Here is a 20805-nt window from a genome sequence, read left to right as displayed (position 1 = left end):
AAGCACAACATATTCGGGGGCATGCAGAGTGTGTTGCCAAAGCACCGGCTTACCTTCGATGCCGTCGTCGTTGCTGCCGCAGCCGCCGCCGCCGATCCGGATGCTTTACGATTGCCGAGGGCCGCCGTTCCACCAGAACCGGTGCCAACTTTGGCCGGGTTGTCGCCCGGCCCCGAGCGACGACCGGTGATGGCCACCGTATCGTCAACCGTGGTCGACGACGAGTTGGACGACGAAGAGATTGTCGTGTTGAGCGACGTGGTCGTCAGCTGGCTCGGTTCTATCGATGGTAGTAGAAGAGCTTTTTTATGGTAGGCGATTCGAGGGGGGCGAAGGTCAGACGGATGCCGATGTGAGGGTTATGGCGATGATGATGATGATGATGCACGATGATCGGGTAAAGGGCACAGTGAAGGATGGCGCGAAATGTGACGATAGATGTTTCGGGGAAAGGAAAAAGAGATGGATAACGAGAAACAAAAATGTTATACGTTAATCAGATGGTAACACAAATAAAGGGCTACCCCATTTGACGGTCTATTTAGACAGAAATATAAAGAAAAACATTTACAATTACGGTTTACGCGAGTTGAGTCCTGTTAAGACAATTTCACGCTGAATAGTAGAAGTTATATTCACAAAAAAGTCAGATCAGTTGATGTACCAATATAAGGATAATTCCATTTGTGCTAGTGTACGCCAGTGAAACCTGGTGTGTATCAGTGGAGAACACTCATTGATAAGAATTTTTTAAGTAGCTGCACTATACAATGGTATCACAGTTGGATCTGTATTACAAAAATTAACCCGTAAACACCCGCGACGATCTTCTCTTGGTAGAAATGCAATATTTTCTTTGTTATAAACATTTTACCTCGGAGTCTTTTTTATGGTCAAGGGGAATTAATAGTTATGCTAAGAAATGCATAATGCTTCCCTTTGTCCCCTCCCCTCCCCTGCTAGTAGCCGAAAGTACGTGGCTTTTTTGTAATTTTCATAAACTCTACATGTTTTTGCTCAAATTCATCATAGTCTATTGAAGTTTTCATCCCAGAGCTATTCTAAGGCCTCCAAAGTACTCCGAAGTTTGTGTTATAAATCTGACATTGTAAACCAAATTGTACACACGATGAATGATCACAGAACATAGTCTACGATACTCAAAATCCTCAATCCACCCCTAGAAAATTCATGGTCAATGAATTGGGTGATCTAGGTCATCCAAACTCCCCCGGAGATTATTTTCTTAAGAGCTACTGGATCTACCATCATTTGTGTTCACTTTGTTCAAGAAATTTAGTCACGTTGATGTCGCTCAGACCTCACAATGCAACGAGCAACTCGATATTGTGGTAGTTGGACATTCCGTCAAATACAAATGGCCTTCAATACACTTTGAAGTTTGGGTTACGATATCTACATACTGTATCATGCTTCAATAGTTAAATATATTCGTGGAATGTAGTCTATACTACTGATGGAGCCTCAGTGCACAACTAAATATAATGCTTTTGTTACATTCTCGGGTTATTTCAGGCTTTCCAAATTATTCTGGAATTAGAACCTTCAAGGTCTACAGGCTCTACTCGTGTTTCTCTTCACTTTATCGGCATAATTCTTTCACGATTGTGTCTATTGCACCTCATAATATAACGAGTACCTCTATGTGTTACTAGTTGAGTTTCACTGGCATATAAATGGACCCCAATGTATTTTGAAGTATTGAAGTATGAATCTTTGGATATTTTTATTGTAACGAATTGTCACGGAATATAATCTACGCTACTCTTAGAGCCTCAGAGTGCAATTCTAATAACTTAGCAACATTCACTTGGTGAGCTAGTTCATCCAAACTATTCTGGAATCAAGACCTTCAAGCTCTACAAGCTCTACTTTCGAACCACTTTACTTTATCGGTGTGAATCTTTCACGATTAGTAAATATGGATCGATTGCAGCAAATGCTCGCCGAGTATAATTGTGGGGTTGTGGGAGACATGAAGCAAAACAAATTCAGGTAAAATACGTGTGAGGGCGGAGAAACTGTCAATAGAAAAAGAGCTATTTAAATATTAGTAGGTTTGGGTTTTTAAAATCACAGAAATCAGCTTGTTAGTATGTTTTAAGATGTTAGTTGCTCCAAAAATTTCTCCAGGAATTGTTCCTGCAAGAAATCATCCAGGCAATCTGCCATGAATTTATCCAGGATATTCTTCGAAAATTCCTGCAGCAATTACTACTGGGATGCCTCCGCGAATTTCTACAGGGATTTCTCCAGGAATTCCCCCAGAAATTTTTCAAGGAATTCCTCCATAAATTCCTTAAGCAATTCCTCTAGGAATACCTTCTAGAACACCTAAAGAAATTCCTTCACAAAGGTTTACAAAAAATCTTGAAGAAATCCCTTCAAGAATTCCTCCAAGAATACCTCAGGAAATTCTCCAAGAAAACCTCCAGAAATTTCTACGAGAATTCCTCCTAGAAATACGCCAAAAATAACTCTACAAATACCTCCAGGAATTCTCCAAAGAATCCCTCCAGAAAGTTCTCCAGGAATTTTGCAAGGTTTTCCCAGAAATACTTCAAGAATTCTTCCGAAAATTCCTTCTTTACTCCATAAAATTCTCAAGAAATTTCTATGGAAATTTTTCCACAAATTCCATTAAGGTTGAAGGATTCGTCATTGATATAATCGTCATCATTGAAAATTCAAAAGCAGTTTTCTCGTTCAAAACTGAAAATTTTGCTTTGAAAATGCATTCACTGTACTCCATTCTCCACTTACAATACAGTGAATACATTTTCACTGGGAAATTTTCGGTTTTGGACGCGAAAACTGCTTTGGAATTTTGATGACGATTATATCAATGACGAATCCTTCAACCTTAATAATTGATTCAGGGATTCCTGCAGGAACTCCAATTGGGATTGCTCCAAGAATACTACCAGGGACTTCTTCAGAATTTTCTCAAGAAATTCTCGGGAATTCTTTAAAAGTTCCTCCAGGAATTCCTTTATAAATTTATCTAGGAAAACCTCAAAAATTACTTCAGGAATTACACCAGGCATTACTCCAGGAATTTCTCCAAGAATTTATCTCTGGATTGCTCCGAGAATGTCTCCGGGTATTTTTTCTGATTTTCTTCAAGAAAATTCTCCAAAAAAAAATCCTCCAAAAATTGCTCCAGAAATTGCTACAGGAATCCTTCCTGAAATTCCTCCAAGAATTCCTTCTGGAATTCCTCCAAGCATTCCTCCGCAAATTCTTCGAAGAATTCCTCCAAAAAATCCTTCAGGAATTCCTCCAAGAGTTTCGCTAAGAATTCCTCAAAGCATCCCTCCAGGTATTCCTCCAAAAATTTCTGCCAATAATTCCTCCAGGAATTTTCAAGAAAGAACTTCTGCCAAAAATTCCTACAAGAATTCCTCCAGGAATTTTTTCAGATATTCCTTTAAAACTTCTGCCAAGAATTCATCAAAGAATCCCTCTAGGTATTACAAACTCCTAGAATTTCTCCAGGAAGTTCCCCAAGATTTCTGCCAAGATACCTCCAAGCATTTTCCCAGGGTTTGCTACGAGAATTCCTCCAGGAATTTAACTGATAATTTCTCCAGGAATTCCACTAAGTATTCTTCAATGAATATCTCCAACAAGTCCTGCAAGAATCCCTCCAGGAATTCATCAAAAAGTCCTACAGAAATTTCCCCAGGGGATCCCTCTAAGACTTCTGCCAAGAAATCCTCCAAGAGTTTCTTCAGGAATTTCGCCAGAAATACCTCCAGGGATTCTTTCAAGAAATTCCTTCAAGAATAGGACACAATCGGTGAAGTACTAAAATTGAAGTAATAAGCTGATTTTTTGTATGGTGAGAATGAATTGGTGCAAAAAGCGTTAGTATTATGATTTCTTGCCTAATTTGATGCTGTTTGAGCGAAACATTGGGTAACTATGTTGTTATGCCACAAAAGTTCAGCCTATTGGACGCAGTGGCTTAATTTCCCCAACAGGGGAGGAAAAAAAACTAAGTTGTTGCAGTTTCAAGAAATACATAATACAACAACACAGTTACCCAAACTTTTGCTCAAATAGTATCAAATTATTCAAGAAATCATAATACCCACGCTGTTTGCGCCATTTTATTGCAGAAATGGAGAATTGTTCATCTCACCATACAAAAATCCAGCTCACTACTTTCAATCTAGTACTTCACCGATTGCGTCCTATTCATCAATAAATCCTCAAAAAAAGATTCTTCAGGAAACCTACTGGAATTCCTCAAAAAATACTCCAGGGATTCCTCCGAGAATTCCTTCAGAGATTTCTTCAGTAATTGTTTCGAGACTTCTTCCAAGAATTTCTCCAGGAATTACTCCAAGAATTATGTTAATAGTTCTTCCAAGAATCCCACCAGGAATTTCCCCAAAAATTCTTCCAAAAATTTCTACAAAAATTCCTCCAGGAATTATTCCAAGAATTTCTCCAGATATTCCTCCAAGACTTCTGCGAAGAATTCCTCCAGGAATTTCACCAGAAATTCTTTCAAGAATTCCTACAGGAACTCTTATAAGAATTTCGCCAAGACCTGCTCCAATACTTCTGTCAAAAATTCCTCCAAATATCCCTCCAGAAGTTTGGCCAGGGATTCTTTTATAAATTTCTCTAGGTATATTCTCCAGAATTCTTCCAGAAAATCCTCCAAAACATCCGCCAAGAATTTCTCCAACAATTCCTTCCAAGAATTTCTTCAGGAATACCTCCAAGTAGGCTTGTTCACTGTCCCTGGAGGAATTACTGTAGGATTCCCTAGAGTTATTCCTGAATTATTTCTTGGAATAATTCTTAAAGGAATTCCTGGGGGAATTTCTGGAATATTTCTTGTAGGAATTCCTGGAAAAACGTCTGGAGGAATTCGTAGAGCAGTTCCTGGAGAAATGCCTGGAGTAATTCATGGAGGAATTCCAACAAGCCACCCAACTAGCAACACATAGAGTCAGTGCCGGATTTAGGCTTCGGGGGGCCCGGGGCAAACCGTATAAAGTGGGCCCTCAAAAATATGTAAACCGTACATGAACGTTTGATTTTCAATGTTGTTTATAGCTAGTTTTTTTTGCTGATTTTTGCGGTTTAGAAAAAATCATGTCACTCAACTGTTCATTCGAATGATGAATTTTTCAATTTGTCATGATGAAATATTAAAAGCCTTCAATTGCAATTCCAATAATAATTGGAATTAATAAAAAAATGATACGAACATGCATACTAATATTTATGCTAAAATGTCAAGATTTCGCATACAGGTTACACTGTAATGTAATCTTATTCAGATCGTACATACATGTATTTTAATATTCCATCCGAATTTGAAAGATTTATGAAAATTTTAAAAATTAGCGTTCAGTTCTAATTGCAAAATTCTACGAGTGAACAATGCCAGGATTCTAGGGGGCAACTGTTGCAATAGCACCGTAAAAACATTGTTCTGAGATGTTTTTTAAAAACTAGGTTTCCTAAACTCCCCCGAATTTCTCGAACATCTTCAGGAATCGTTATCTACTCTTGCCCATGATAACATCTGTCCTTAACGAACTGATGCGGATGGGTATTAACAGTTATTTGAGAGAGACGCTTTTTTGATGTAATGTTAAGTACTAAAACAGTTTTTCAATTGAATTCAACAAGAACTTCATGGGATTTTAAAGAAACTCGCGTATAACAATTTTTTTTTTTAAATACATCATTTTACCTGATTATTGAATACTGTTAAACCTATCTTGATATGAATTTGCTGCAACCAAGCATTAAAACAGTTCCCTTAAAATAGTCATTCTGGGAAACACACTTTAATTCTACGGTTGAATTGCTTAGCAATTGAAATAATGTTTTTTTAATCTAATCGAAACCTTGGATTTTCAAGTGAAAATTCAGATAAGAAATAATCTGTATACCCTTAAAGAACTCAAATATAACTACTCTAGGACATGTATAAAATAGTCTCTTGAAGTGCATTTTATGTTTTCATAGCACGAATACTTGCACAAATCGTGGATGGAGTTGCAAAGATGAGCATATCCATTGCTATTGTAGATTTCGCTACTATCTACATTAACATGTACCCACTCATCTCCACACACCTGGCCAAGTCCTTGCAAGCATTTAATAAATCTTATCATCAACTTAGAAAGCGTCCAGAACTGAAACGGCTTCCAATAGATGATAGGATGGTGAAAATAGCGAATAAAGAAGTATAGTAATACAGAATATAATGTTCAAAAAAATAATCGGAAAGATCTTACCAAGTTTCATATCGTCGGACGATCGCACCCGATGGCGATTATGTTGCGATGCTCACCCCATACAGGAGCGATGCATGCAAAGAAGCACAGCAATGAGCAACACCATACTCTTCAGGGCTATAGCCTTCCTATAGGACTCTGCGTAATGTAGAGTTACTGACCACGATGGTACGAATTTTGAACACTCTGTCACTAACAAAGGCCGCGCCTCGGGCCGCAGATTTGGAGGGATCACTGAGCCGGCTTGAAAACATATCGCGCTGGCTCGGAAGGATGCGGAAGGTCCGGAAGGATGACACGCTTGTTCGGAGTTGGATAAATTGTTAACCTTCTTGCTCAGGGACACGCTGGTTCGGATGTAGGGTGGTTATTTTGGCTCTGCCGTCGTCCTGGTATCCATTCTTGGTTTGAGGTCGCTTGTCTGGAGATCGATCCTGGGGTTTCCGTTCGATTGGATGATTCGGTTAGTGGTTGCTTCCTAGCGGCCAATCCTGGTCCCGAACTTTCGCGAAGATTATACTTGATATAATATAATAAATTAATTTGAAAATTAAGAAAATCGAAAAAATTGACGGATGGCAATTTTCACATCCACTTTTTATCACAGCACACTACGATCAACCCTTGAAGTGCATTTTATGTTTTCATGAAGAAAATATATAGTGCTTCAGGATTCTTGGGGGGCCCCTCTGATCGGGGGGCCCGGGGCACTTGCCCCCTTTGCCCCCCCTTAAATCCGGGCCTGCATAGAGTTACTCGTAATATTATGAGCAGCAATAGCCACAACCGTGAAAGAATTATGCCGATAGAGTTAAGAGAAACAAGAATAGAGCCTGTAGACCTTGATGGTTCTAATTCCAGAATAGTTGGGAAAACCTGAAATAACCCATGAATGTACCAAAAGCATTATAGTTGTGCACTGGGGCTCCATCAGTAGTATAGACTACATTCCACGAACTATTGAAGCATGATACAGTATGTAGATATCGTAACCCAAACTTCAAAGTGTATTGAAGGCCATTTGTATTTCACGGAATGTCCAACTACCACAACATCGAGTTGCTCGTAGCATTGTGAGATCAGATGGACATCAACGTGATTTCTTGAACAGAGTGAACACCAATGATGGTAGATCCAGTAGATCTTGAGAAAATGAACTCCAGAGTAGTTTGGATAACCTAGATCACCCAATACATAGACCATAAATTTTTTAGGGGTACTTTCAGGATTTTTGCGTACCGTAGACTATGTTCTGTGATCGTTCATCGTGTATACAATTTGGTTTGGAATGTCGGATTTGTAACACAAACTTCGGAGTACTTTGGAGGCCTTAGAACAGCTCTGGGATGAAAACTTCAAAAGACTATGATGGGTAGTGATACATTGCATGTCAAGGATTAGTCAAAACTATTGATCATTAGCAAAACGATGAAATTTGAGTAAAAACATGTAGAATTTATGAAAAATACAAAAACGCCACGTATTTTCGGCTAGCAGAAAATGGGGAGGGTGCAAAAAGGGAGGTACCATGTATTTCTTAGAATATAAATATTCCCCTTGACCATGAAAAAGATTCCGAAGTCAAATGTTTTAAAACAAAGAAGATATTTCATTTCTACCAAGAGAAGATCGTCCCGGGATTTACGGGTTAAAAAGAGGCTACACTCAGAGCTGAAGGGGAAATGCATTAAACTCTGTCATTAGACACTGTGCCAAACGGGATATGCCCAAACAAAAACAACACAACACACGATGACAGTGTGAGAAATGGTAGTAAAAGTTACAATCAAACAACTGAAAACAATAATGCCTCAGCGAATCGAGTGCGTGCACACACTCACACAGACCACCCCCTTACCTGGTGTTCGCTGAATATCCTTCAGGCCCTTTTCGATGTTGATGGCCAGTTCGGAACCGGCCCGTGACCTCACAAGCATATTATCGAACTTTGGCAGCTCATACACGTACAGCTCGCACGCTGTGGTGGGTTCGATTTTCTTCTCGTTGGCCAGAATGCAGCGGATCTGCGAGTTGGACAGTTCACAGATGAGCATCAGTTCCGGATCCAGAGCGCACAGTTCGCTCAGCTGTTTCTTCAGATCCCAATACTTCATTTCCGAGTTCAGTCTTAGGCCGTATTTCACCGGTACGGAACCATCCAGGAGGGTGACTGGAAGAGAAAACGCAGTCATAATCACACGAATTATGTGTTGATCGTACTGGATTTTTTCGCCGTAAATAAAGATAATGAATAGCGTGGAACGAGCTCACCACCCATCTCGCTCAAGTATCTATGACCCACAGCATCATCTGATTCCCCTACGATACCTACCTAAAACTTCACAGTACGTGTAGTTCTCCACGGGCAGCGGCAAGCTGAGCAAGCTGAACGGATCGAACCGTACCGAGTCGCGACCGCACCCCGTACAGGTCACCTTCGACTTGAGCTGCCCGTAGAACAGATCCACGATAATACTCTGATTGCGGGCGTGGTGCTGGTTCCACGCTTCGGCCGCGACCACCACATCCGCCCGGCCGTCCGAGTCCTTCAGCTCGCTGTAGGGCTTCTCCATCACCCGGTTCAGATCTTCGTGGAGGGCGTCCAGCAGCCAGTCCAGCAGTTCCTGGGAGTCGTGCTGACCGCCGCCGGAGAACTGCGGTGCATGCTTGGTGACGCAGAATCTCAGCTTTAGAGGTGCGATCGATCGCTGCGACGCGGTCCACACTTCCCGGAGCAGTTCGGCATAGCGCATGGCCAGTTGTCCTTTGGTACCGAGTTTGTTCGCCATGTTCAGCTCGTACATGTGCATCCGTCGGATGAAGTACTGCGTCAGGGGTTGAGTGTTGAACAGTACTTGCAGGGCGGCGTTCATGAAGCATGTGTTACCTGTGCGGTCAAGGAATAAGTGTTAGATAAGTATTTTGTTAGTATTTGGGGAACAACATTACTGCCGGTGGAAGCATAATTGTCCCATGTGCATTTTTGGCAATATTGAGATTTTGCAGCCCATGACCATGTATCGTGGGGTACTATCATATGGGGAAATAAAAATAGGTAGTTTGTTCCGAAAATTGTTGAAAAAATGCAAGGCCGATTTGTAACATTCTTAAAAGTGGACGCATAAGCGTCACGTTTCATTGGAAATCCTATGGAACTATAAAATCGCTCTAAAACAAAAATTAGTGCTCAAATACAAAATTGGTTGATGTTAGAACACGATTCAGCACTTATACTTCATAGTTGAGACAATTTACTTTTTTCGAACTTTGGACGCGATTTTCTCGATTGTCTGTTTTTGCACATGGGACATTTATGCGTCCACCGGCAGATTAGTAATCATTGTTTTGATGAATGAAAAACAGAAATACATTTTCATTCATTGTTCAGATTTTGATCAGAACGCTTGAGTTCATTTAAAACTACAAGTGATTATAGGCCCAGAATTGACCATAGCCTACCAGTTGAGAGAAGTTTAATCACGTTTTCGAAACGAAAAGATGATTCTGAGAGACACGGTCTAGCAATGCAAAGTTCGAAGTGATACGAGCAAAAGTAATGGAAATTAGTAATCCTACATTATAGAGATCTGCGGAGGCGGCCATTGTGAGCCAATCGTGCAGAGAGAACTGTCAAAGTGTGAGCCAAATGAACATGCTTATCGTTCGTAAGAAGGCGTCGTTCGAACGGTATTGCAATCGGAACTAAATAAATTAAAATTATTTATTTTTAACCTTTCAGTACTCGCGCCAATTTTTGTAACGCGAGCAGTCGCGCGTTGTACTTTGTACAACACCCATACATTCTGAAATATCTAAAGATCCTGATTGTTTAGAGGAGGTCTGTCTTTGGCAAAGTTGTTGTAAATTTCATGGGCTACTTGATGCTGACAAAGTTGATTCGTAATACGTCCACTAGGCGGCGCTAGTGAGCCATATCATGTTATATCTTACATCTCAGGATCCTGATGTCTTAGAAAGATGGTGTCTTCGGCAAAGTTGTTTGGTAGGTCAACGGCTTACAGATTATTGATCATTTAATTGAAAATTCCACCACTAGGCGGCGCTAGTGAGCAAATAAAATTTATATCCTATATATCTCGGGATCCTGATTACTTAGAAAGATGGTGTCTTCGACAAAGTTGTTTGGTAGGTCAAGGACTTACGGATGATTCGCAGTTTAATTTGAAATTTCACCACTTGGCGGCGCTAATGAGGACCTAAATATTATACATTATGTATCTCTGGACCCTTATTACTTAGAAAGATAGTGCCTTCGGCAAAGATGTTTGCTATATCAAGGGCTTATAGATGAGTGACAATTTGATTTCAAATGCCACCACTAGGAGGCGCTAGTGAGCATGTAAATTTTTAATCTCATGTAGCTCAGGATCCCGATTAAAAAGGCATGGGACACCGTCTTCAGCCAGAGGCTGTACAGACTGAACAGAACTTAACACTAGACCATGGACACGACATACATTACATTAGGGTGGGGCTAATTTCAAAAATTCGCACCGATATATGATTTCCCAAGTGGAAAGTGATCTACTAGTCAAAATAAGTCAGCTGTACAAAAATGAGCGATTTCGGTTGATATTTAGGGGTGGCGCAAAGGGTTCAAGTGAAATTTTTGCTAGAACAAACTTTCAAAAAACATTTCAAATTTAATTTTCAAACTTATTTTTTCTAGACTAAATCGGTGATTCTAGAACCCAATTGGGCCAAACTTGTGCTCAAAATTGCGATATCTCTACTGGTTTCTGGGATATTTGAAAAAAAATGCCATTTTTCAGTATTTTTTGGGTTGGGTACCAAAATATTACTTTTTTTTTCAAATATCTCGGAAGCCAGTGGAGATATCGCAATTTTGAGCACAAATTTGGTCCAATAGGGTTCTAGAATCACCGATTTAGTCTAGAAAAAATAAGTTTGAAAATTAAATTTGAAATGTTTTTTGAAAGTTTGTTCTAGCAAAAATTTCACTTGAACCCTTTGCGCCACCCCTAAATATCAACCGAAATCGCTCATTTTTGTACAGCTGACTTATTTTGACTAGTAGATCACTTTCCACTTGGGAAATCATATATCGGAGAGAATTTTTGAAATTAGCCCCACCCTAACATTACATGCACCAGTGGATAGCATGGTGCGGTTACACGCTTGGTAACACTAACCGAACGGCCACGAAGCTCCACTTCACTCAGAAAGATGGTGCCTTCGGCAAAGTTGTTTGGTAGATCAAAGGCCAAATGAAGGAGAAGATACCTCATCCGTAAGCTTTTGACCTACCAAACAGCTTTTCCGAAGACACCATGTTTCTAAATCGTCAGTATCCTGAGACATATGAGATATAAGATTCGCTAACTAGCGCCACCCTGATTTGGAATTTTAAATAAAACCCACCATTATCTATAACCATTATCTACGGAGATATAATGTCCCATAAAATATATAGTGCGTTCTTCATAATACGATTTATGACTTTTCCGCATTTTAGGAAGTAACGTTGTTTTCGAAAAGGTCCTGTACTATTCAAAATAAGCTTCTTGAAGAATACATTTGGATTTACCATCAATAGAAACATTTATTACAAAGTAACAACAGATCTATTGGGCTTTTAAATACATTCAATTCGGTTGATATATTGTTGACAGAAAAAAACACAGTTTGTTGAAAACATTAAAAAAAAGCATCCATTTGCATGTTTTAGCAAATTAATGTGTTGCGTCACCTTGTAGTGGAATCTCGTATCAAACGGCACATCAACTATAAGCTCTTTATCCATCAAACAACAATGTCGAAGACATCATTTTTCTAAATAATCAGGATCTTGAGATATATGAGGTAAAAAATTGGAATGCTGACTAGCGCCACCTGGATGTGAAATTGCACGTCATATTTGTCTTCATCAGTTAGTGTTTGATCTACTATACAACTTTGCAGAAGACACCATCTTTCTAAGATTTCAGTGTTCGATCTACTAAACAACTATGCTGAAGACATTATCTTTCTAAGTAATCAGGATCTCGAGATATATGAGTTATAATATTTGAGTACTTACTAGCACCACCTGGATGTGGAATTCCACATCATACTTGTCTTCGTCAGTTAGTTGTGCTCATTCTGCGAATGGAGTGACGTGAGAAAAGTCGGAGTCGTATATCAAGATGAGGAATCCACTCTCGAATGAAGTGACTCGCCGTGTAAATCAAATGGAGAGTCACCTCATTCGAGTCGAGATTTCTCACCTCGATATAAGACTCCGACTTTTCTCACGTCACTCCATTCGCAGAATGAGCACAAGTGTTTGATCTACCAAACAACTTTGCAGAAGACACCATCTTTCTAAGTAATCAGGGTCCTGAGATGTATGAGTTATAAAATTTTAATGCCCACTAGCGCCACCTAGATTTGGAGTTTCAAACCATACGGCTCTGCATCAGTTAGTGTTTAACCAACCAAACAACTTTGCCGAAGACATCATCTTTCTAAGTACTCGGGATCCTGAGTTATATGGGATGTAAAAATTACATGCTCACTAGCGCCGCCTATCGGTTAAAATCTGAATTACTCAGGTCACCTCGCGTAGGCCCTTGATATCCCAAGTAACTTTGCCGAAGACACCATATTTCTAGATCATTTAGATTTTGAAATACACTTACTTACATTCAACTGCCTATCTTATCTTATATATAGTACGTTCTTCATAATGCGATTTTCAATTTTCCGCATTATAAGGAGTTATACTGTTTTCAAAAAAGGTCTTACAATATTCTAAATAAGTTTCCTGTAGAATACATTCGGGTTTGACATCGATAGAAAAAATAGTTTCAAAGTAATTGTCGATAATTCTCATGTGTTGTACAAAGTACAACAGCGCGATTAACGGAAGGTTAATATCGAGATATTGGCGGCATATGTATGTTTAGTAAAAAGATAAAAATTTATTAATTCTGCTTTCAAAAGCTCATGCTTATGACGACACTTTTGTTGCTGCACTTGTCGAAAAAACTTCCACTGCTGCTTCTTGCTTCACTTCTACCGATATGATTAGCGTAACACTTTTGCATTGAATTTCAGATTTCTTCGATTGCTCCGCTATTTCAACAAGATTTTGAAAAAAGAAATTCTACCATAATTAGAAAATGTAAACAAAACAACTTGAACCACAACGAAGTCACGCACAAAGTTTGAACATCTAGCTTTGTAGCAAGTGTTGGCAGCTGTTGTAAACAAAACAAACAGCGTTGCCGAATCGACGTATGTAACTTCCGCTCATCTCTATGTAGAGGATTTCTAATGGAAATGCCTTATGGCCTGGCGGTTTTGTGCGGGCCTACGGGAACCTTGTAAATCTGTCCAACATGAAGTTGTTGTGAAAAAGTGCCTAATCAACATTGCGTGGCTTGCGTTCCTTTGGGAACTCTTGCTGGAGATTCCTCCCGATTCTTTTATGGATACCTTCTGCGAATTTCTTCAGGAAATCCTTCAGAAGCCTATTTAGGGATTCCTACACTGGGAATCCCATAGAACATGGAACTATTATGCGTAGAACAGCAGTACAGGAGTTCTGGGATTTCTTCGAGAATTGCTTCTGGGCATTTATTTTAAGAATTTGATCAAGGGGTTTTATTAGCAACTCTTGGGACTCTTGGAAATCCGTACAGATTTTTTCCAGGAGTTCGTTAAAATAGCTCTCCTGGGATTTCCTAAGGAATTCCTCATGGGATTGTTTGCGGGATTCCACATAGGGGTTTCTTCAGGAATTCCTCCAGGTATTCTTCCCAGAATTTCTTCTGTGATACTTGCAGGAACAAATCTAGGGGTTATTTTTAAAATTCTTCCAAGGATTTCTTCAGGAACTCTTCTTGGGATTTCTTCAGGAATTCTTTCCATTATTCTTTCAAAAACTCCACCAAGAATTAATCCAGGATTTCCTCCAGGAATTGTTTAGGGATTACCTTAGGAATTCCTCTTGGAGTTGCTTGCTGGATTCCTCCTGAGGTTTCGTTAAAGATTCCTTCAGGAACTACTACAGAGAATCCTTCAGGTGTTCCTTCGCGAGCTCGTTTTAAGATTCCTTCAGGGTTTCCCCAAGATTTTTTTCCGCGATTTCTCCTGCTACTGGGATTTCTTCAGAAATTCTTCCTAGGGATTCCTCCAGGAATTCATCAAGGGAATCCTCCAGAGCTTCTTTCGGGAGTTATTCCAGATTTCTCTAGGAATTTCTGCAGGGATTCCTTTAAAATTCTTCCAGGAATTTCTGCGGGCATTCCTACAGAAATTCCTCTAGGGATTCCAATAGAGATTAATCCAGGAGATCCCCTAAAGATTCCCTACAGAAATTCCTACAGGGGTTCCTCCAGAAATTTCTATATGGATTTTTCCAGATATTTCTCTATGCATTATTCCAGACATTCCTCCGGGCAATCCACCAAGTTTTTATTCAGGAAATTCTCAAGGGGCTCCTCCTGGAATTCCTTCAAGAATTATCCCAGGAATTCCTACAGGAATTTATTCAGAAATTCCTTCAGAATATCTACAGAACTTTCTCCACAAAATCCTCAAGGGATTCCTTCATCAATTTCCCCAGGAATTCCTCCCGTAATTTATCCAGGTATTCCTCTAGGAATTTTCCAAAAAAATCTTCCAGAGATTCCTTAAGGAATTCCTTCAGGGATTCTCCCAGAAATTTGTCTAGGCATTTTTCCAGGATTTCATCCAGGAAGATTCCCATGGACTCCTCCAGAAATTCCTCCAAGAATTCTTCCAAGAATTGCTCCAGGAATTACCCCAGGAATTTCTACACAAATTCCTCCAGAAACCCTTCCAGAAATCCTCCAGCGATTCCTTAAGAAACTTTTCCAGGAATTCCACCAGGAATTTTTCCATGGACTCCTGAAGGTATTTATCGAGAAATTAATTTTCCAAGAATTCTTCTAGGGATTCATCTAGGGACTCCCCTTGGGATTTCGCCTACGATTCTTCCAGGGACTCCTCTAAGGTTTCCTCTAGGCATTTCTCCAGAATTGCTTTAGGGATTCCTCCGGAAACATCTCCACGAATTTCTTTATGGATTCCTCCCTTCCCCAAGGATTCCTCCTGGAATTCCTCCATAAATCATTCCAAGGATTCCTCCACCAATTCCTCCAAAAATTCTTCTAAGAATTTCTGCCCGAATTTGTTTAGCAATTTCTTTCAAAATTTCTCGTTGGATTCCTTCTGGTATTCCTCCTGAAATTTATCCACGGATTGCACCATGAATTTTAACAGGAATTCCTCCAGGTTTTTGTTCAGAAATTCCTCCAGGAATTCTTTCAGGAACTATGACAGGGATTCCGCCAGGAATTTGTCCAGAAATTCCTACAGGCATTCCTGCAGAGATTCCCCAAGGAATTGCTTCAGGGATTTCTCCATTATATCCTCCAGAGTTTTCTCAAAGAATTCCTCCAGAAATTACTCCAGCAATCCCTTCAGGACGTCCACCAGGAATTCCCATAGTAATTCTTCGAGGAAATCCTCACGAGATTTCTACCGAAATTTCTCCAGGAGGAGTTCCTTGAGGAGTTCTTCGTTGAAATCCTACCATTATCTTTTTCAGGGATGCATCGAAGAGTTTTCCCAGGATTACCTGAATATTTTTCTGAATTACTTCAAGGATTTCTAGATGTATACCACAGCGATTTGTATTGGATTTTCTTAAGATAATTTTAGTGGAATGCATACAGGAGCCAGGAAATTCTCCAAAAAGTCAAACAGAATTCTTTCACAATTGGCTTCTTTAGCGGTGCTGAGATAATTCCATATTCAGAATCTGCATGCAAAACTGAGCCGAAATCCAAATTTTCATGAATTTTGGTGCCCGGGAACCTATTTAAAAATCAGTTTGAAGTTTGTATGGGAGCGATTTGTCGAATCACCCCTTGTCGCATTTTGTACTGGGCGGAGCTGTCAAGCAGTTGGCCAGTTGTCAAAAGGTGATTTCGAAAAATCTCTTCGAAAGCGATTTTAGGTATCAAAATGAAGTTCTAAAAATCTGAAAAAAATCATGGTGGTTCAGAAAAAGGTGCTCTTTTGTATAAAATCAAAAAATCAATACATTTTTCTTAATTTAAAAACCCAATTATCACCCAGAAATATTGCAGGAGTTCATCCACGGATTTGTTCAGGAATCCATCCATGAATTCCTTCGCGAAAACCCTCTGCAGCTCCAGCAGAGGAATTTCTTCTGAAATTCGTCCGACGATTCTTTCAGGAATATATCCTGAATCCTAATCTAGTTTTCTCCAATAACCATTGCATAGATTCCTGTAGGAGTTTTTCCAGGGATATTTTGAGAATGTTCCTCTAACTTTTATGAAAGTGATCTTTCTCAATAAAATATACGATTTATTTAAAGTAGGCTATCAATTCATTAAGGCATTGCCTACCTTTAGGCATTATTCACGATTTAGAGAATTTTAATCCTAAAATAACTCAAAAAGTACATAACTTGTAAGAATTTGGAAAACATATTCAAAATCAGAGACCTTTAATTTTAGTAAGTAAGGGCATTTTCAACAAAAACGAACATTGATCACTTTCAGGTTGAAAAGCCTTTCACACGTTTTGAAGTTTCATAATACTTTTCCGAGTAGCTTAACACATACTCAGAGAACCAGTACTTGTTTTAAAAATATAACGTTTGCTCAAGAGAACTATTCATGAAAGATCAAAAATTTTGAACAGTACCCGGATGACGGTACATGCAAATAAATTGAAGTCGTGTACCCGAGAACTCAAAAGACAATGAACCAACACCCCATTTCTGTATTTTTCGACGGATTTAGGCTGTCCAACAAATGCAAGCTACTCACCTAGATTGTGCAGTCCGGTGGCTCCGGGCGGATGCTGCGACTGGATCGAGGCGATCGTTCCGCGCCGTTCCAGATTGTTATGGCTCTGGCTGTGCGCGATCGTTAGCGATCCAAGTTCTTCGGGCCAGGTGAGGTCCTTGTTGCGAATCTCCAGCAGAAGCTGATCGTTATCGCCGATGGAGAGCTCTTGGAGCGTGTTGTTGTCCTCTTCGAGAAGGTAGGGAAATTCGGTCGTGCCGGTTGGGGTGGGTGCCAGGTGCCATAACCGGATATCCTCCACTCGGAGCTTCAGTCTTTGGCAAAGGAATTCGGCAACTTGTTTGACCGTTGCGAGTCTACTGAATGCGGCGGTGTAGGCCAGATACTTTTTCGGAGGTTGCAGGGCGTTTGAGACGGATGTGTTGGAGTAGTTTCCACTTGTTAGGGCACCATATCCACCGGAAATATTGCTCCATGCACTGTTGGAATTTTGCTGCTGTTGAGGAGAAGGAATCTGATGCCGTAGAATTCGGAGGTTCAGGGGATAAAGTTCCAACTCTACGTCCCCTGTGCTGAGAGGTTGAATGACTTGCCTCGGTAGAGGCAGCGGACCGCCATACCACTGGGAAAGAGCTTTCCAAAGAGAATCCGGGACTAATTCGAAGTCTCTGTGCTGTACGAGAGTCAAATCTCGTTTCAGCCTTCCGCCTTCCCCTGTCAGCGTGGGAATCTGTTTATACAGAATTGGTGCTATCAGACTTTGGTTATCTATCATTCCTGGTGGACCACCAGGTTGTCTACCACAGGAAATCCCGCTACTTCCTGATCCCAGACTAGACGAATCTCCGGTATTAAGTAAATCTCCCATGCTCTCCGTCGAGTTTGAGGTAAAACTTTCATCACATATCATCGCTTCGTCTACTCCCGGAACAGCCCCTACTGCGTTGTTTCTGCTGATCGCGTAACTCGATGCGATTTTACAATGCACACACGATGAATTCGTAGCAGGCTGAGTATACAGCGACCAATGATGCCACCAATCCGACGATATCAAATACCAAAACTGCCCTACTTTATAACCTCTGCGAACCTCTCGGGCTAACCAGCCTTTCACGATATCGCCTTCTAAATGCTTGCACTGTGGCCTCAAACCCAACACAATATGACACACCTCAAACAACAGATCCAAGAACGGCTGCACCAAGTTTGTGCTGCTCTCAATACTCCATATCAGGAAATCCTCCTGTGTAAACCTAAACTCCGGCACCGGATCCGGAACCACCGAACACTCCCGAACCGTTTCACTGCTCCCCATCATGGACCCCTCATTCGCCCGCTGATACAACTCTTCCATCACCCGCCTGCCGGTTAAACTCTTGTAACACGCCGCATTCGTTTCTTTGGCCACAAACAACAATATATCCACCATCTTCCCGACCTCCCCAAAGTTCAGCACCCCGTCCCGATCGATATCGAACACCTTGAAGCAAAACTTGCTCCTCTCCACATTCGGCCCCCTACACGCCGCACTAACGCCACAGCACAACTCCTTGAAGTCAATGTGCCCATCGTGGTTCTCGTCGAACGCCAGGAACACCCCACCGAGAGCCGCCTTCGGCACCGGCGGACTAATCAGCGGACCCAGCGATTCCAGGTCCAACTGCCCCGTCAGCGCCAGTCCCTTCAGCAGCCAGAAAACCTTCTCCAGATCGCCGATGTCCTGCTCCTCCAGGTGGGTCACCCCGGCCAAACTCTGGTAGAAGGTGGGCGTCTCCAGCTCCGAGCTGAGATTTACGCACGCATCCTGGAGCAGCCACTTGGACAGCACCGTTGCGCCCTTGTAGATCTGAATCCACGATTTGAACTGCTCGAAGGTGACCCGATCGTTCAACCCAAAGAGCGCGACCGTGTACTTGGGCAGGCTGTTGCTTTTGCTCACTAGCACCTGATTGTTGTTGTTGTTATTGTTATTACTATTATTACTATTGCTAAAACTACTGCTGCCGATGGTTGTGGTGTTCAGTACGTTGCTTTGGTACGTAGTTTCGATTTGTATGGCTTTCAGGAAATCCTGCTTCAGGATGTGAGTACCGGATTCGTTGCAATACAAGTTCCACAAAAATCTGAAAAGATAGAGAAATTGAAATATTGAGTCGTTATGAAAACAGTACATAGTAGAAAAATGTTATAGTTCATCAAAAGGTGGTTCTTCTAAGTAACTTTTTACTTGAGTCCTTTAGTAGAGAGAAAGTAGATAGGAAGTTATAAAGTAGGAGGAAAGTGACGGGCCATGATTGAACCCAGTCCCAGCTAACACAAAGTCTTATATGATGTTGCATATGATGCTAAAGTGGAGGCCATATGCGTACATGCTTCCATTTAACCGCGTGCAAAGTGTACGTATATCGCCTCCACTTTTGCATCCTATTCAACATCATATGCGATCATGTGTTGACTGGGAGTACCTTCTGCATACGAATCAGAAGTGTTAGTCACTATAGCACCAAGTTCGTCAGCGAAATATTCTGATTCTTTCGTACGACAAAGTGACTTTCTTTTAGAATTCCTCACGGAGCTCTCTATGAGATTCTTTGAGAGGTTTATTTGGGATTTCTTTAGAAGATCCCTCTTCCAGAAATTGAGATTCTTAAAGAAGTATTGGTATTTCTCCACGAACTCGTTCAGAGATTCCTGCATATACTCCTTCTCAGATTCTTCCAGGAATTCCTATCCATGTTCCTCCAGGAGATTCCTCTAACAATTCGTTCCGCAAGTTCTCCCAGAATTCGTTTCGAGATTTCCCCAGGAATTCTTTCTGTTATATCTCCTTGAATGTCCTCCCGTGAAGGACCTCTTGGAAGATCCCTAGTACGAACTTATGGAGAAATCCCAGAAAGAGCTCCGCAAGAAAAAGGAACTTATTTAGGAATCCAAGAACGAAGTCCTGGTCAATTTCAGAAAAAAAAACTTTAGGAATCCTAGAAGAAACTCTGGGTCTGGGAAACATCCTAGAAGAAACATCTGGAGAAATCTTAAAAAGAGCTCCTGGGGAAATTTCAGAGAGTGTGATCCTCAAATGGAGGAATCCTTGAAGGTACTTCTTGTAGAAGCTCCTGGAGGAATCCCAGAAGGAACCTAATAGAATCGCTGAAGAAACTTCAAGAGAAATTTCAGAATGAAGTCCTGGAGGAACCCCGTAAATAACTTTTGAAAGATTTTTAAAATTCCTGAAGGCATCCCGTAAGGAATTCCTAGATGAATCGTGGAAGAAATCCCGTAAGAAGTTCCTGAAGAAAAAAGTCTTCGGTAAATTTCAGAAGAATCACAGAAAGAACTTCGGAAGGAACCCTTAACAAACCCCAGGAAAACCACAGAACTAGCTCCCTGAGGAATCCCAGAAGGAACTCCTAACTCCAATCCCAGCAAGAATTTCTGAGAGAATCTCACAAGTAATTTCTGGAGAAATCCCGGGAAGAATTTCCTCCATTTCTTAAGTATTTCCTCCAACAATGTTATGAAGTATTTATTCATTATTTTCTGGGGTTTCTCCAATAGTTTCCTCTAGGTGTATATTCCAAAAACAAATTTCTGAAGTAATTTCAAAAGAAACTGGAATATTAGAAGATTCCCTAGGAAATTTCTAGAGGTACCGTGATTTCGGGTGAAATTGATCACCC

General features: G+C 40.7%; 1 protein-coding gene across 5 annotated transcripts in view; it reads right to left on the bottom strand.

The window, feature by feature from the left end:
- Positions 1-81: 81 nt before the first annotated feature.
- Positions 82-20805, bottom strand: part of LOC115266109 (ubiquitin carboxyl-terminal hydrolase 32) — a gene marked incomplete at its 3' end in the record, with an annotated part of 64644 nt that continues 43920 nt past the window's right edge. For all 5 annotated transcript variants that reach the window (XM_062843212.1, XM_062843210.1, XM_062843211.1 and 2 more), the window contains 4 exon segments: positions 82-301; positions 8152-8463; positions 8626-9180; positions 17150-19251. In XM_062843212.1, the coding sequence (XP_062699196.1) occupies positions 82-301; positions 8152-8463; positions 8626-9180; positions 17150-19251 (3189 nt within the window).

The sequence above is a fragment of the Aedes albopictus genome, unplaced genomic scaffold (assembly GCF_035046485.1).
Source record: "Aedes albopictus strain Foshan unplaced genomic scaffold, AalbF5 HiC_scaffold_108, whole genome shotgun sequence".
Lineage (NCBI taxonomy): Eukaryota > Metazoa > Arthropoda > Insecta > Diptera > Culicidae > Aedes > Aedes albopictus.
This window is presented reverse-complemented; position numbering and strand designations above follow the sequence as displayed.